Source organism: Styela clava, chromosome 8, assembly GCF_964204865.1.
Source record: "Styela clava chromosome 8, kaStyClav1.hap1.2, whole genome shotgun sequence".
In the NCBI taxonomy this organism is placed as follows: domain Eukaryota; kingdom Metazoa; phylum Chordata; class Ascidiacea; order Stolidobranchia; family Styelidae; genus Styela; species Styela clava.
In genome coordinates this window covers 16,031,328-16,050,934 of record NC_135257.1, presented here as the reverse complement: position 1 = coordinate 16,050,934, position 19,607 = coordinate 16,031,328, and the positions used below count along the sequence as shown (strand labels likewise).

The following is a 19,607-nucleotide window of genomic DNA, read 5'->3' as shown; positions in this document are numbered from 1 at the left end:
AAAAACGAGACAAAATCGTAATTTTCACGGAGAAATGCGGATTACTTTTATCATTTTGAAAATATTTCTATCTCTAACGTCCGATAATTTAAAAAAAACAGAACTGAATTGGTTAAACACACCTATTTTTATATTTACCTACTGTATTGTACTTTCATTTCAAAAGACAAAATTTCTACTCCTAATGTTGCATATTTTAGCGCACAGCTACTGGCATTTTATGGGTTGCTGTTAGAGAGTTATCCTATTTTCGAGGAAACCTCTTGGTACGCAGCATCATCCGAATGTTTAGAAATGCTTGGTGCTCTAAAAAATGATCTACGATCAAGATAATGAAGATCCAAGCAATTCAGGAAGGTAGATGAAAGACACATGAATAATTCAGAAAATCTTTATTTGCCAAGAAAAACAACAATGGAAGGACTAGAACCACTAGAGTACTGCATTAAATTTCATTATTATGAAACGGGAAGTGACAAACTAAAAAGTAAAACAGTATACAAATAGCAGAAAACTTGTCAACACTCGATTGGCATTTTCAACGTATAACTTATAAACTGTCTCGTTGCTGTTATATTTCTCTCACAAATAAAGTCTCCCGAAAGCTACATAAACATCAGGAATATAAGACATTACTATATTGCACGCTGTGTTAAAGCCATACATCTAATATGTCTAAAATGCACAAAAATGTTTAGTGCTTTGCTCTCAGAATTTCAGCAAAATGAAAACATACTAAAAAAAACAAGTACGTATAGGACTGAATCATAGAGTCAAAAATTATAGGGCCAACACAAAAATCAATCCTTTTTAATTTGCAATCAAGGGAGAAGTAGAAAAATTAGGTGAGACCGCTAAACTCTCTGTGGTTATTGAAGCAGAGTTTCTCAAACTGTGCCTTCGGCTCCACCAGGGAGCACACTCAGCACAGAGAGGTTATCTGAGGCCACAAGCAAAAGCCTTCTCATATATACCATTCATGACTACATAATTTGAAGCGAAGATTCATTTATTTCTTCGACTGCAATACATATATTCTTTCACTTCCGTTAAACATGGCGCATAAATAAATTATGTAAATGCGTTTAAAAGCAAAATAAAATATTTTTATAAAAGAGAAGGCGACCACAGATTATGATAACCACCACTCCGTGGGTTACGTGCCTAGCATTGAATGCATCCTGCCTATTCACTTATTGCACTGCAATCAGATGAGCTGTAACTGATTGTATAATCATTCAGAGGACTTGATAGTTACATACATGATTTCTTTTTGTCATTCAATTACAGGACTGCAACATTATTTTGCGACTTTTTTCTAAATTTCGAACAGATAAACATGGACAGTACTCAATTCCACATTGAAAATTTGTGAAGCATATGTAAAATCAGCAAAATGAAATGAAACACAGTAACTCTTCATCATTGTCCACTGACTATTACTTTTATGCAACCATTAAAATCAGCAGATACAATTACGTTGACTTCTTGCGGATGTTTTTTGGAAGATAAAGATAAAATAGATTGCGGTTTTGATTTGGTTTTTGTCTCTGTATTATTATCAGTATCGTCGTTTTTGTATAAAAGCTGTGGATGAGGAGCAAAGACGGAACAAGTGACGACCGCATCATGAGCTGCAATGAAAAATAAGGTTACATTTGTATATTCATTGGAGAAAGAAATGCTTTAATAGATTTAAATATGGTATATCAAGTCAATGTTATTATTATCATGATGAAGGCAAAGACGATAAGAACAACCATGTCATAAAGAAAACTGCAGCCTCCTGCCCAGTTTGGATATGGAAAAAAGCTAATCGGTAAAAGTTAGCTGTACCTGGACAGCAAATGTTGGCAATCCTTTCCCTCCCTATGAAATTAGATCCCATAATTCACAACTAAATTATCAGACATTCAGTTGCAAGTGGGTTGTAATGCTCATATTCTGATGTGAGCCTGATTATATCTCTGATTATATAACTGTGATAGAAACATGTAAGCACTGTTTTGGAAAGCGATTTTATTTCATTCGATACCTTTCATACTTTCCCAGGAGTCATTACGATCTCTTCGCAGTGATGATAGTTTAGTTACATCCTGTGGTAAACTGGTTCTCCACATGTACACACATTTATCTTCTGATCCACAGATGATGTACTTTGAATCAGGACTAAAATAACAAAACAACAACTTGGTTGAATTGAGCCTACAAATTCCATTATAAAGGAATTCCAGGCTTTTCAAATATACCAACACTTCAATACCACACTAATATTTAAAAAAAAAAAATAATCTGTCTGAAAATTTCACATGAGTTGAATTCAAAATAATGATGTCTAATTCCTCAAAGAGATAAATGCCAACATTTTGTAGAAAATACCCCATAATTTTGATACTAACATACATGAGAAACCATAAAATTATGAAACTTTTTTCATCAATAATTTGCCTCAAAGAATAAAGGCAATAAAGAGTAATAATTCCATACATAGAAACGATCAACACCTCAAGATGACTATAAATTGGACAGCGCTTAACATAATCATTGAGATACAGACAGACGATGTTAGTTTGGCAACAACCAATCCATGTTCTGAGCTAACAACTAATAAAGAAGTTGTCATTTTTAACCAAACCAGCCTAACCGAGTGCAGAATATTATACAAATATGCATAATTCAAATATAATAAAAAACAAACCTGAAACTGGCTTTAATTTGACTGCTAAGATTTGTGTGTCCTTTGTATTTACAAACTAATGACAAATCTCTCAAATCATATAGACGTACTCGAGAATCATTTGACGTTACCTAAAATGATAGTCAAAAATATATTTTATCCAGTGTATCTAAATATTTTTTAGCCTTTGCAGATAATATTCTCTGAGATGAGGAACTTTGAAAAAGGGCAGAGCATGGTTTCATTATGAGGAAAAAACATTTATTTTCAAAAGAAATTCAAATATGAGTTGACTAAAACTTATCACGAATCTAACAGCACCAAATACAAGAAATGGGTTCTTATTCTTACCAAAATTTTATGTTCTCCTTGCAACGGTTCTATTCCTGTAATTTTGTGACCTTTCGTATTTCGACCTCTGGATGACCGAACATGGATTTGTGTGTGATATTTCAAGTGCTAGATGACAAAAAAGGAATAAATTAATTCCCTTCTACACATCATTATCATAGTGCAATCATTATCCATTTCTAACATCAACTGAACATAGCAATAAGGAAAGTGAAATATTGTCAAAGGCAATGAAACATACAACTCACCTCTGTATCAAAAAATATGCATCTTCCATCATAAGTTCCGCATACGGCAAATTTACCATTTTCACAAAAATTAACTGTTGTGATCAATGCTCCTCCAACAGAGCCTGATGACTAAAAATATTAATACTTTCAGAAAAACTCATATAATGATAAAAAACCTTAACTTGCTATCGAGATAATAAATAAAACTGTTAAATAGTGCATACTATGTTAAACAGATGTATTTTTTCGAAAACAGACACTGTCAAAATTTCATTTATAAACTCAAGATTTTCAACATACGGTGCCAAGCATGGGCAAGAGTTACACACCTTTCATGCACATAGTTACATACATAAAATGTCTGACAGATAATGAAAAAATTGATGATGACGAGCAAGATGCACAACTCGCGAATGAAAATCATTAATCTTAAAAACGCTTCAAAGGACATCCAGATTTAGAAAGGTAGAAAACAATGTTTATAATTCAATTTTAACATACTGATGATCCATCAGGAGATACTTCATTCCACAGTGCTACTTTCTTGTCTGGTATATTCCATAACCTTAGTTTGCTGTCTAATGAACCACTCAGAAAATACCTGTCATCCTGAAAAAAACAATACAATATATTATCAGACAGGCAAAAACCCTGCTGCAACAAAATTATTCGACAGTTTATATAAACAATGACAAAGCAATTACGACAAACTCATTACCCAATGAAATTTTTGATGGAGGCTCTGTCTGAACAAGCTGTCATAGTATCAGAAGGGTCAATAGCATACCAAAATGACAACAACCTGGTGAGGGCTATAGCTTGAACCAAAATCTTATGACCCATCATGCGAACCTTCACCTTTTCGTCGTGTTAAATACAAACTCAATCAACAATAAAGTTCGGTATTTTACAGACCATGGAGAGCCCCTAGTTATAAGGAACGCCATAAAAAATTGCTTGAGATAGGGATTTTGTCCATATGTAAGGTGCACCAAAATATGAGATGCAACAGTTTTAAGGAATATCACATACCAACCTGATTCATACTTAGGCGCACAGGCTTATAACAAGGCATACAATGGATTTTTGAGAAAAAAAAACATTATAAGTGCGCCTTATGGTCTGTAAAATACTGTACAGAGATTTATTAAATAGTCAGAATGATATTTTGCATAGAAAACCAATTAGCTAAGACTGCTAAGTATACTTACCCTCGGATGAAAAGCAATTGCAGTTACAAAGTCAATATGTTGGAAGCAACATAAACATTCTTTTCTTGATATGTGCCACAACCTCACAGTTTTATCCATGGAAGATGATAAAATGAAAAAATTCTGTAAAAAAAATGAATTAAAACTTGTGTTATAATGAATCTGACAAGACTCTGAATCAGGGAAGGCCAAAACCGAATAATTTAGTATTCCGAAAATAATCTTTCCGAATATGAAATATTGAATATATTCTGAAATGAATCTATTTCACAAGAGAAATTCTTCAAGACAATTGTAAATTCATATAAATCGAATTAAGTCATGTAGAATAATTGAGATAAAAAAAGTTTTAATTAGTATTCTCTATTTTATTTTGTTGGAAGTTTCTAATGTTTTGTCAATCATAAGATAATGAATGCTTGAAGACATTTTCAAATAAAAATATTCTAAATTTTTCAAATTAAGAATTTACTATATCGAATATAATCAATTTTGAATGTACTCGAATATTCACTTTGTTTTGAACATCCCTACTTTGAATTATGCTTTAATTGCGATTCAGTGCGTGATTTTCGTTACAAAAAAGTCCATTAAACAATTTTGCCCATGATTTTGAATTCAGTTTCACGCTTGTATTAATTCACATAAAAAAAACTGGAAATATGGGTTTGGTACAAACAATTAGGCGAGTCACCTTACATCTATTCAAGTGCAATAGCATAGTAAGCATAAAAGTTGGCTCGCCATGTGCAAACCCTTATTAAAAATAAATTTCCTTATACGACCTCCCAGTGAAGATTAGAATTACTATTGAAATGAAATTGATTTTACCTTTGACCATGCCAAGTCTAAAACATCAGCAGCATGACCAACATACGATGAGAATGGGACCTGAAATAAAAATGAAGTGTACAGGTAAAAAACGATATGAGGGAAAATATAAAAGCTTAGAAAGAGATTGTTTTAACTCTTTGCTATTTCAAAACATTCAATTAATGGATTAATGAACTTTGACCTTGACCTAACTACGGTATTGCAGATTATAGCGCTCAACCACCCTAGGTTTTGAAAGTCGCTGCAAGTGAATCCCTGTGCAATGTATTGAAAATTTTTAAAATCTCCCTTTTTTGGATGACCTGGCTGCACCCGACCTGCGGTGTAAGATATGCTGACCAGATCTCACCAGTGTAATAATTTGGGTAAGAAATGCCAATTTAAAGTATTGAATTCTCAAGTATCTGTGACCACTTGTACATTGTTAGGAGTGGAGGTAGCCCTCATGCTTCCCCAATACCTGTCTGAAAGGAGCCTCTTCTTCATCCTCTTCTAACTGACTCGGCCTCATTTGTGGTTCAGAATTAAAAACATCGTCTTCAGAATTCTGATGAAATTCTGAGGAATTTGACGATGACGAATGCACAACGTGCTTCATGGATGATGCATTGAATAATTCATCGTCTGGAAATATAGAAATCATTAGCCAATGAGTGGAATTTTATGAGTGCATTTATCGGTGATTCGGGATCAAAAATTTCGTATAGAGTGAGTGTCATTCGGCGCTTTAGGTTATTTAATTAATGATCATAGTTCAACATTTAATACAGAGTTTTATCTACTGCCAAAAATTACCCTTTTATCTACTGCCAAATGAAAGAAAAGCATACCTTTATTGTCATATTTGTTCCTCATATCATTAAAATAATTATAAAAATCTTTCAGCACCCAAACCCAGATGACATTATCTTGTCCTGAGGTTGCAAGTAATCTTCCACAATGACTGAACTTCATGCACCAAACAGCACCCTATTTGAGTAATAAAAAATTCAGGTCATGAATTTCCGATTTTTCTTGCTATAATCAGAGCTTTACCATGAAAGTTTAGTCCGTTTGAATATAGCAGTGAGGTAACTTACAACATGAACCGCAATATCCTGAATTTGTTTAGGATGTGAAAGTTGATAAGGTCCTTTATTACTAGAAGCTGCTTTTACTTTAATAGTTGAAGACGAACCAAATTCAGTTGAATCTTCATCACTCGATACATTCAGCTGATCAGTGTGAGTAACTGATAAAGTAAAGTGAGAAATCAGATAAATTACAGCTTTTTAACAGTAAAATTTATTTTACAGAACATTTACAGCAATTGCTCAGTTGTCTATTTATTAGGATAGGATTTATGTGTTTATCCCAGGGGAGAGAAAAAGCCGATAATACATCTTAAACACATGGTAAACCACGGCACACCCTCTTGTCCAGTTACCAGTCCATTTCGGGCATGGGATTAGTTTGTCATTTATTTTGTTTTCAGATGCATAACCTGGTACTCATACTATATTAAGGTTGTGCGACATCTTGGTGCACATACTTGTGGAGGTCCCGGAAATCAGCCTCAACAAATATTTTTCTAAATTGAATTTCAGTGTCAGTGAAATGTGCATTGGCTATAAAGTCAACTACCGTATTTGCTCGTTTTGTAGCCCGGGCCCATATTTTTTTAACCAAACTCACTAACCGGGTCCTTATTCAAACTGGCCCTTATTCAAGCACGGTTATTTTTAAATTAAAATTATACACAAAAATTACGGTATCTTTGAAGACAAATATTTGACAACATTAATCCATTGTGACAAAAGCGCACCTTATTTCCTATTGTTCTCTACCACTGAAAAATCAGCTTTTACATCGGGCGGGTATTCAAGCACCGACCCTCATTTATTTTTATGTTTTGTTCACACGGGCGGCTATTCAAACGAGCCCTATTCAAGATCGGGCGGTAAAACGAGCATATACTGTATTCACAAATATGATGCATGAGCTTTTATATGTTTTGTTGAAGATGTCCCAATTTGAATATATTCCATATTTGAAAATATAAATATATGTAATTCGAATTCGAAGGTATTCGAATATTAGTTTATTCGACTTTGATCATTGCAGTAGACCAGTAGTCCCAGCAGCATTGAATAATACGCCAAATAAAATCTCTGGACTCATGAACGAACAATATACCAACTCAACTTACCTTCATCTTTCACATGTTTCACTTTTTGCACCGCTTTTTCTACTTGCGTTCCAGCCGCAACCTTCACTTTAGATACTCCTTTCCCAACCATTTTTTTAAATTTCTTGCTCTTTGATTTCAGTTTCTTGCCTTCCTTATGTTTATGTTGTGACGCATCTTTACCTGTTTCCAAAAGGAATAATAATAATAGGTTTAATTGACACGTTATAATATCAAATTGACAATGTTATTATTAGATTGAATGGAATTGTTTAATGGTCAGAATGTCATCACCTCTGTTGACTTTTGCCTTACTAACAAATTGCAAATGTAAAGTTGATGAATTGAGAATTGAGGTGACAACAAGATGGGAAATCATTTCAAATACATAAATACCAATAACCATGAATGTCCAAAATGAATCGAATATTTGAATACGTTCAAAATTGGTTATATTTGATTAAAGTAAATTTTGGATATTAGGAACAATTCAGACATTAATAATTTAGATGTAAAATTTTTGCAGAATATCTCAAAATTTGAGGTCTTACAATTTTTTGTCTACCTTTTCTGTATGCAGAATCAAAAACACAAAGCTACATTCAGGAATGTAATATATAAAATAAATTTTAATAATGACAACACAGTTAAGATCGAGGTAAAATAATTTTTAGCAATAAACACATAATAAATTCAGAAATTAAGAAAGTATAGTAGAAAAAAAAATGGTTATTCAAAAGTTATATAGTTTTAAGAAAGCCTAAAACAAAAGGCAGTTTAAATACTACATATATTGATATTCCGAAATTCCATTTTGCATTTCATCTTCAATTTCATATACCAGTAATCTAAATAGCTTAAATTTACAACAAAAACTGCTTGGGATTATTCACTGGTAATCATCCTTCATATTCAACAAAAATTCGTTTAATAATACACATACCTATATCAATATCGTCACTAGCGATTGACAGAGAATCACTATCGACATAAACAGATTGTGAAATAGCTGATGCCGTGTTCATCTGACCGTCATGAGAACTCATTGTACTGTTGTTTGAGCCTCCAGAATATGAAAACTCTTTCGTTCTACTCATGATTTGCAATGCTAGAGGATTTATAAACTGAGAAACCTGAGAAATATAGGAGAAAATTTATGAAAAATAATCGTACAAGCTTTTAGCAATGCAAAGAGACAAATGTATTTTGAAAAGAGGGAGATGATCAATTTTATTCTCGATGAGTGGGTTCTCGATGGGGAGAAAAAGAAAATTTTCACCAAGTTACTGTTTATGGTAGGATCTTTATATATGACGTAAAAGAGATACATTGCATTGGCAGAATATATTTACCGTTAGCAAAATAAATGATTTATAATATTCAGAAAACGAACCAAAATACAAATGAACACAAACTCAATTGCATCAAAAAGTCGAAGCTAATCTGTCCTCTAACTTTTAAAAATCAAGTTCCGAAAAAAAAATTCATATTGTTCAACTTCACATGATCAAAAAATACTACACATTTCTATACAACCATTTCCAAGTCAAGGTATCGTGATACTGATCCTAATTTGATGGTTTCATGAACTCCTGTGTGCCCTGACACCAACTAATACAGACCTCCAGCTGGTATCAATATAATAGATTGGAATTCTATAGACATACATAATATGTCAAATAGGAAAGCAAATATTAATAGATTCTCTCAATAGGATCGGGCGTGTTCAAATATTTAGTGCTTTGAAATTTGACACATCGCCTTTTTGTTAAATGTTTTTATAAAGGTGTGTACAAAAACGTTTTTCTATTAGTTAATGAGAAATGTATTGTCTCTCCCTATCGATGTCATGTGATCCAAAAGTCAGTGAACTTTGTTATAATTAAATAGAAAAATATGAGTATGCATAATTTACATCAAGGAAGTAAGATCTATGAAAAAATTGTAATTCCTGATACAATATTATGCATTTGGGATTGGGGTTTTCGGTAGTAATAAATTTTGATAGTTTAAAACAGTGGTTCTCAAACTTTATGTACCATGGTCCCCGTACTGCACTCCATCATTGCCTGGATCAGGGTGGTCCAAGGTTATCCTCTTCGGGGGGCCTCAAAATTATTTTTGCATTGTTCGCGGGCCACAATAGTGTCACTGACAAGAATAGGTAAGCAGCGCAATACAAACAAACACCTTCAATGTGCAAACGCATTGATCATCATCACATTGATTGTAAAAAAGTCTTTCTGTATCTACATTTAGTTTAGAATTTCGAACTCTTCCTAACGGAGAAAGTGCTTCTGCAAATGTAAGTTATTTAGAACATCGATACGATTCTCAGAGCAAAAAAAACTTTAGAAAATGCTTACTGCTCGGGAGATTGTTAAATGCCATTTTATAAACTTTTGTCACCGACACAACAATGCAGGCATTGTGGTGTTTTCACACTCATATGCAGTTGAAAATCTGATTGAATTGGTCAGCTTTCTTTTCATATTCATGTTTACAAAATAACTGCAGATTGATTGTTTGCCAAATATGAGGTGAAGGAGGGTAATTACTAAATTTTCTGACATAATAGGCATCATTTTTTGTAATACGGTTTGGGTTGGTTGAAAAAAAATACATACATAAGGATTTATAATGTTAGGCCATAACATTAATATCTGGTTATCATGCATAAGCCAATATAGGCCAATGGATTTTGCATTCAATTTTTAGTTTTTTATGATGCCTATATATGGTTAGCGTATATTCCCGACCAAAAATATAGAAAGCCAGCGATTTAGACTGGCCAAACACAATATTAAACTTCGCTAGTCATAACGCTAGGCAATTCAGTGACATTAGTGATTTAACAATATGCCAAGCGATTTTTCTGGTTACATTATGACATTGAATACGATTTTTTAATTACCTCCCATCAAATGCGACGCGGGCCACAGATAATGAGGCTGCTTGGACCACCCTGGCCTAGATACCTTAGCATCATACTTAGATGAAGTAGAGAAAATGAAAAAGTGATAATACTCTGTAGAATGTGTATTTTTCATTTCTGTTAAAAAAGGGGCAAACAGCCAAAGTATCATTACTGTCACATAGCCTATTTAACGTACATACTAATTCAATGCTATTTGAACCCAAATATCTTTTTATGTCAAATTCGCCAAATGTTAATGATGTATAAAATATAAAATTAATCCAAATTATTCTTGCAAAGAAAATTATTTTCACAAATTGACATTATCAAAAGTCTTGCAAGACAAAAATCAGAAGAAACTAGTAATAATTTGTCAATAACATGATAGTTCATAATTGCTTCTTTTGAAGTCTACACAGATATCATAGTAAAGTACATGCTAACATGGTGTACACAGCATTTAATGATACATGAAGTAACAAATCAATATTATGGGTATTCAAACAACAACTTGTTAAATCAAAATTTAAAATTACTAATACATATCAAACTAGTATTGAACAAATTTAAAAAATCAGAATTATTCCACTTGTTAGACATCCACCTGTGGCTGTGAAGAACTATTGGAGCGTCTCACTATAGTAAGAGACCTACTTTAAGCTAGGTTGAGATCAACTGCTGCATTTCTATCTCTAATAGTTATCATTTATGTCTATATATTTAAGGTAATCGAGCGATAAAACCCTAGCCAACATATGAGTGTAGATTTCAAGATGTTTTAGCACTGAAGTACTACGCTAGCAGTGTTAGATATATTCCTTTTACACGAATAGACTGTTATATATGAAGATGTAAAATTACCGTTACTTACATGTTCTGCAGCTGTACTCAGTGGCATACTTTCACCAGTGTCCAAATTTTTTACTATAACACTTGCCAAGATATCCTGTTGTAAAATGAAATGATTAATAATTGGAATTGAATTTTTTTACATTTCCTAATATGAGAATCATATAATTAATCTTACTTCTTCCCTTCGTAATGAACTTGATGGTGATGTATGCGTGTTCACAGTTGATGCTGATCCAATGTGACTACTGTGTTCTGAAAATAAATTTGATTTTTAAAAATACTTCAAATTGGCTCGTATTTAATAACAACAAAAAATATTGAATTCTTCATCCATGATCACATTGAATATTTGTTCAGATTTTTTCTCTAATTTTATCAGCAATTCAGTAAAACTGATATTTTGAGAAAATTGTGCTGAGAATTCACCTCCAATATAATTTAGGATTAATAATAAAGAAGTGTTTCAAACACTTTGATCATTTTTATGAAGACTTTTTTTATTTCGTGCGAAATGTTTTTTCTTGGCAGTATAATATTTGGATTAAATATCAATTTTGTTTTAAATCGAAATGAGTTGCAAAAAAGAATCCCCACAACAGCAAATGGAAGAGTCAGAGAAAAAATTTAACAGTTACAAGTATTCTTCCCCATAAAATATCCCATGCTAGATTCAAAATACACGTGAGTTGCGACTTACATAATTCTTAAATAAGAAGTATCTTCAATCTAGCATATAATTGATTTGGAATAATCAAACAATTTGCAAATTCAAGAGCCATGTCAAACTAAATTCATATTCTGTAAATAGGTCTACATTTTCTTTTAAAATAAACATCAATCTAAATGTGGTTTTATTTTGATTAGGTAATTAGGAATTACTGATACTTAATGTTTTAAATCAATTGGTATTATAAGTTCATTTGAAGTGTGAAAGATTATAAAATATTCAAAATAGTCAATAAGTATGTATTGATTATATTGACAAATAAAACTAGCCTATGTTTATACTGAAGTAAAATAACATTGCTGCAAGTAAACTAGTAGGTAATAAAAATAAAACTGTACACTCTTACAATAGATATTCATACAACTATTTTTTGTATATATCTGGAGGTCTAAAATGGCTATCAGATAAAAATTAAAGAAAAAAATCTATGTTTTTGTTTACATTTCTTACTAGACGAGTGTCTTAAATTTAAGACCATAAACCAATAAAAAAAATATATGATAAAAAAAATTTAATTTTTATATCTGATACAAAGTTATAACATACCAGTTTGCTCTATAGTTTTTGTTGATACTTCATGAGATACCATAAATTCTGGGCTGAAATGAACAAAAAAATAATATACATGAGATTATGAATCCATCATAGATAATTGACATTTCAAGATCCGTTTTTACAGCAATAATGAGAGAAAAAAAGTTGAAAGCAAATCATATTTTGAAACCTTTCATGTAAATTGAATATTTATTCGGGAAAGCTTTTTTTATGCTTGCATTCTTTGAAATCAACATGATTGACTAAAAATCTTGAAACAGAACATTCAAAAATGTGCGCATAAGTATAAGTCCCGATTCCTAATAAGTATCTTATTGCAAATTAAATAGGAATTTTATTGATTTAATTTTGTTCAAATCACCTAGTGAAGATTTGGTCACTTTTAATTACAGAACAATGTTGGTGAAAAGTATATGTGATAATTAAAGAATAACACATAGCTCTTATATTATTAGTAAGAATGAAGCGTGTGCTTATATTTAATAAAATATTGTGAACTTGATTATGCTATGGATGTCTGCCAGGGTTGTCCAAAACGAATCGAATATTCGAAATTATTCGAATATCAAAGTATTCGAATACCTTTTCGGCTCATTTCCGAATAATTACGAATAGTAGTCACTTTTCGCCGTAAACACCGTGTTTCGTTTTACCGGAATCTTCAAACGACTTTTTACGCTTTCTCGCGTATTGTAATGACGATGAAATAGAGTCGGCATTTTGATTGTTTATATTCAGCGCGAATGTACGTCCCATAGTGTTGCGACACATTTGCACGTTTGCGTTGGTGAACATTGCCGACATTCGTCTTTTAATTCACAAAATCACTTCCATTAGTCGAAAAATCGACAATCACCGTATTTCCCGGCTAGTAAGTCGCTTTTGCTTTTCTAGACCCAATTTTGGCTTGATTTTTTGGGGGGTGGGGCGCCTTATTGAGAAAGCATGTTTATTTTATTTCTATGTGGCCTGCTTATTTTTCGCATTAGTCTTCTCAAGCATAATTTGTGTTGACCTTATATTTGGTTCTGGGTCTGCCAATCATGATATTTAATCGTAGGCCGGTTATCGTTACTTAAAAGAGAAAACACGGCCACCGCCACCCAGATAAAGTAAGTGATTTATAACCCTTTGGTTTTGCCGATTCAGCAGAAAATGACAGGGACATGAAACACAGCTGTGAAATAACCCGTGGACGTACCGTGTGGAACTTATCACATTATTATTAGCGCATATTAGCATAACTGAACAACAGGGAACAATTTTTCTTCCCGTCTTCTTGGAGGCCTATATGGAAAACCCCCTTTTTTTGAGTGCTAAAAATATACATCGTCCTATTTGCCATGTAGACTTATTAGGCGGGAAATACGGTATTTATAGCCGTAATTGTTACGATATCCAATAAATTGTCACAAGTTTGGAAACAAGTTAATTTATTAGAAAAATACTTTCACCCGCTTTCTTGAAAATAATTTTGATAATGATGGTCGAAAGTATCGATAATGAAAGTATTAATACCAAATACCACGGGTATTTGTGGGCATGAAATGTGTGGTAAACTGCCCAATTATAATTAATTTCGGATTCGTATTTACAAAATATTAAAACTATTATAACTCAAAAATACAACGGCGATTTGTGGACTTGAATGTGTAATAAAGTATAAATTATTTTTCCGACTTGTGACAATTTTTTCGTGAGTACGAAAATAAGAATCAAAAATTAATTATATTCGGGCACAATATCACGGCATTCTGTGGACATAAATTGTGAGGCAAACTCGCGATTGATATTAATTTTTGATTCCTATTTTCTTATTTACAAAATACAACCGTGATCTGTGGACATTGAATGTGTGGTAAACTACCCAATTATAAATAGTTTTCGTATTTATAAAATAATAAAAGTATTATTACACAAACATACAACGGCGATCTGCGGACTTAAAATGTGTGGTAAAGTTCCCGAATATAATTACTTTTTGATTCGTATTTTTGTACGCACGAAAAAATTGTCACAAGTCTGAAAAAGAACTCATACTTTATCCCGCTTTTTGACAAATAATTTGGATAATGGTTGGTATATAAAAGTATGGGCGTTTTACTAGGATGATTTTGTGTTGCTCAAGCATTCAAATCCATCTCCGATACCACTATTTAAAATGCCTTGTCGTATTATTTTAATTCTGTTAATTAACACAACTCATGTTATATAAAATATATATCGCAATAATCTGCAAACATGAAATGCCTGGTAATATAGCCAGGTTGTAAATAGAAGTTTTCCCATTGTTTATTGTATGAAAATTCCTTCATACACTTAGATTCTATTACTGGATTTTAATTTCGAAGTATTCGAAATTTCATATTCGAAAATAATAATTTCGAATGTATTCGAAATAGTGAACTATTCGGTATTGGCCATCCCTGATGTCTGCGTACTTCTGCTGCTTTTGCATTAATTAGGGGGTTAGGTGTTGAAAGAGGTTATTCATATTCTAGCACAATTCCAGAGAACTATTTAAATTGTGAGAGTTGCAAATGGAGAAACTCACTAAAATGCATAAACTTATCATTTAACAGAACTACATTCTTCTAAAAAAATTATATTTCAAATTTTCCTCAAAAAAAATGATAATGTTGTAAATAAGCATTTACAAAATCGATAATTGACAATGCCGCCACAACAATAAACAATTAAGCACTTTTTGGTTTCAATAATTTCAATTACTTGCACATTGTCACAGCAAAGTGTAGTGCGATTCTTACCCAGAAATCAATTCATACAATTCAGTATATTCAATAGATAAACTAAAAATTAAACGAAATATGAAACAATTACAAAAACATTCATTGAATGCAACTGTAGCATTACGCAAATAATCGCCATATTATATTTGGCATTTTTTGTTTATACTGTTGAGTGATCATATACTAATGATGAAATCAATCTTAATAAGTGGATTGTTAATCAAGATAACAGGCAAGTTAATATGGCTTGCATGAGTGTAATAGTTTTGATAAGAGTATCTGTAGACATGTCCCTGGTTTTATTGTAAAATTTTAGGTAACTCATGCTAAAATTGTATCCACTTTTTAGAACCCTATCATGAAGGTAAATTTTTCATTTGCTAGAGAAATTTCTTAGTTTTGTTCTCCCATTTTTTGCATGATTTATTGAGAATTATAAATACAGTACACACTAAACTGATATTTTTTAAATGAAGAATATCGAATATATTACAATACCCATTGTTTAATTGATTTTCTATTTTACTATGACATTGTCTACTTTTCGTTCAACACAATAACTTATACATGTCCTCCAATAATCAAGAGCTTATGGTATTCGATTTTGACCATGTTAAGCTATTTAAACAGGAACTTAGGATTAGTAAATAACACATTTCAGACCTGTTAAAGCAAACAAGGTACCAAGGTCACAATTTTATATACCAGAACATAACATGAATCTCAAAAATAGTATATTTCTATAAGATACCTGTCAGTATGTATAGATTCTTCATTTGCCTGCTGTTTATTAATACTTCTATCATGTTTCAAAGCTTCTGTAAATTCTCTTGTTAAATTATCAACAGTTGAATTTGGAGTCAAAAGGCCATCATCAGTTTCACTGCGAGTATAAAAGCAATGTAAAAGCACTATTTCATCATGATCCCCAAAACTCTACTCACAATCGTAGATTAGTATGTGGACAGTGGATTAGTACCTAAATGTCCATACCTAAATAGTTGATTCTGAAAATTCAGATCCACAATTAGTTTCATGTTGAATACCAGACAATTTTTTCAATCAATCCATGCCTTATGACATATTTTATTTCCAGACATTAAGCACAATATGAAATTAGGAGTCCTGCTTTACACTAACACAAATACAGAAACACAATGTGTTAGTGTGCATTATGACTTTTGAATTGCATAGTATGGGATTGTTATATTATTGCATTATACGCATACGATTCCATTAGCGCAAAGGCATTGAGGAACGATTGGGGGTTAGTCTACTAACCTCTACTGATAGTTATATTAGGCATAGTGCTTTAAAAAGATATTGAACAATCATAATTTAGGTTTTGATTTATTTATGCAAGATGCAATTTTTTTGTTGTTACACAAATCCTTAATTTAAAAATATACCCTAAAAATGATTCAACATGCTCTTACTTCAAATAGGGCTTCGCAGACCTAGCAGTCAAGTGTGTTCTTTTTGGTGGCGGTGGCCGTTTTGGAGGCGCTGGTCTTGATGGCGGAATCTTCCTTGGCCCAGGTGGTGGTGGAGGAGGCATGGTTGGACGAGTAATAACATCCACTGGTTTGACTCCAGGCAAGTTAGTTGGTCGATCTTGAACGCAGGCAAGTAAATCAGGCTTTTGCCCAGACATTGGTGTGTTTTCTGATAATTTTCCATTATTTTATGTTACTTTCAGTGCAATAATTACTTGCATAATTGTATTGAAAAACCAAATACAACGAAATGTATACTGCAAAATACTCTAATTAAAAAATTTAAAAAATGTAAATTTAATGAATCTTGATAAATTCTGTGCTGAAAATTTGAAAATACGAATTCCGTGGTTTTTGGTTTAAAATTGATAAATCTTAAAACTAGGATATCAGAAGAATTCTGAAAACAATACAATTTCAAAGTAAATTATCAAAGCTTTTGAAATCTTCATTCCAGTTAAAGCAAAACAGTGCATAATTATTATGATAATTTTGGCATAAACCAAATCCGAGCAAATAAATTTTTCTGACTATGACATAACCAAATTGTAAGTTTTGTGTTGCATTCAATGCATATTGCTATGCGCAGAGGACAAATCGGTTTCAGAAGTGTTATTAATCTAAAGTTTGATAGTATAATCTAATAAATTCTTAGAATTGTTTTATATGTCAATGAATAAAGTCATATATTTTTTAACACTCAAGGTTATTTTATGAATAAAAACAGTTCCAAATAATTTATTCTATCATTAGAATACCGCGGTTTATATTTTATTGAAAAAGAATAGTGAATGATTGAATACGGAATTGTCAGATGATGCAATTATTCAAGCAAAGATTTGCAAACATTCATAGTGGTAAAAATTATAATACAAATATATTGTGGCAGTGAAAGAACAAATTTTCTAAAAATGCCCCATAGTTAATATTAATCCCTAATTAGTTGATGGATTCAGGAAGTAGAAAGTAATAAATTAATATGTATGTTTTTGGATATTTAAGGCTCAAGATGACAATATCTTTTGCATAACGGTATACTTCAAATTAAAAATATGAAAGCATACTCAACTTACCAACAGTTATAGTCGGTGTCATTTCTTTTCGTTTCGTAGTATTTTTATCATCTAGTTTGGGTGAGCCAATCTGACTATTTGAGTCTCCATCTGCATATTTATCAGGTTCTACATTTATTTTAGAAGAATCAGGCTCATCATGGTTATCAAGTACTTGCTCATCATTTGTTTCCTCTTGTTCTAATGTTAGTTCATGTTCATTTTTCATCACATTTTCATGCTTTGATTCAGGAACAACTTCCTCTTTCTAAAGAAATAAAGAATTTAAATGTTTGTCAGTAACTCACAACTTAATCAAGTTCAGCTGCCCAAAATAAGTTTGTTATTACAAAGTAGTGAAGAAAATAACAAAATGGGAAGACCAGTAGTGTAACTTGGGCAGATGATAAAAGATTTACCTTTGAGCGATGGGAGTAAGAGACAATGTTAAAATGCTAATGCCACTCTTCTTTTATTCCATCAATCGATTGTGTAATATAAAACAGCCTTCATTCCAATTGTGCCGTAATAGTAATCTCAAAATTGACAAAGCCATGTACACAGTCCAAAGTCATCAAAAAATACATACCGGTATAATTATAACAATAACATTCAATAACACAGTATGTTAAAAACACCTTTAGTGAGGTACATCCAAAAAAGTTTCTGTATGCTTTGGTGTGTTTTATAAACAAAACACACAAAGTTGAATATATGAATGAAGATTACCTGTTTTGGTTCATTGTCAGGAACTGTGGGTAAAGAAATTTCACTTTTTGCTTCCTTCAGAGAAGATACCAATTCAGAAACAGGCTTTTGGCATGACCTAAATGTATCAAAATATAATTTATTTTTATCTTTTTCAGAATAATTTTATCAATTATAAACACAGTAACACCGCAGATTGTTACATCCAAAAGGCATACAAAAATAACCAAAAAACAATGTATGTATGATACCATGATGTACTAATATTCAATATTTTAAATTTTGGAATTCGCATGAAATATCATCATTTTGAAGCACCGAATTCTTAATCTTACAGAATGATCAAAAATGTCTTCATTTAAACTGTAAAAAATAGAAAACTAATCATACAGTTATATCTGTTTATACTACTTTACCGTACTTATGTTTCTTGCATTTTCAAATTTAATATCTATATTCAAAAATGTTATTTTAAAATGTATTTGAAATAATGAATTTTTCATTTGTGGCCATTACCGACAATTTTGTAGATTTATTAATTGCTACTTACCTTGGAGAGCTAACTTCATCTCTTGCATCAAAAAATTCCCCATCACTATCACTCAATGACATTTCTGAAAACTTTCTTTCCGATTAATGCAGATAAAACCCCTTGTCAGACATCAAATAGTCTGACAATTTTTACAATTCCGGAAAAAATCCTTCAACAACAGTAAAACCTGAAGGCTGAAATTCCCTCTGTCTTGTGTTAAATGAATAATGTACCGTAATATTCAAAGTAAAAGTAGATTTCTGTTGTTATAATATTAAGATGAAGAATATATTCTGTTCATGGTTTCATATTTTACTACTGGTACCAGTATAGGTGCACATTTTCTTAAACAAAAGAAAAAATCAAACATATTACTGTATTAGACATATTTACTTTATCTACCCACATACTAAATTTACAATTCAAATAAATTCTTTGACAAAATTGGGCAATTTTCTACTTTTTTCAATGTTGAGTCTATATAGCTATAAGTGATTGCTGTTCAAATTTGTTTGATTACTACATGCTGACATGGTAATCAGGAGTAG

General features: G+C 31.8%; 1 protein-coding gene across 2 annotated transcripts; it reads right to left on the bottom strand.

The window, feature by feature from the left end:
• Nucleotides 1–377: 377 nt before the first annotated feature.
• LOC120345689 (WD repeat-containing protein 44-like) lies at nt 378–19,393 on the bottom strand. Of its 2 annotated transcripts, none has more exons than XM_039415229.2 (21): nt 19,078–19,393; nt 18,549–18,645; nt 17,841–18,087; nt 16,708–16,885; nt 16,023–16,154; nt 12,513–12,565; nt 11,415–11,491; nt 11,259–11,333; nt 8,414–8,603; nt 7,492–7,653; nt 6,383–6,534; nt 6,134–6,272; nt 5,764–5,927; nt 5,301–5,360; nt 4,470–4,592; nt 3,760–3,867; nt 3,277–3,387; nt 3,029–3,136; nt 2,699–2,808; nt 2,036–2,169; nt 378–1,634 (listed from the first exon to the last, which is right to left on the bottom strand). In XM_039415229.2, the coding sequence occupies exons 1-21, from the start codon at nt 19,137–19,139 to the stop codon at nt 1,423–1,425; spliced, it is 2,694 nt and encodes an 897-aa protein (XP_039271163.2). In that variant the 5' UTR covers nt 19,140–19,393; the 3' UTR covers nt 378–1,422. The 2 variants fall into 2 exon arrangements, with proteins under 2 accessions (XP_039271163.2, XP_039271162.2); XM_039415228.2 differs by having other exon boundaries at nt 16,708–16,936; nt 19,078–19,391.
• Between the last annotated feature and the right edge of the window lie 214 nt (nt 19,394–19,607).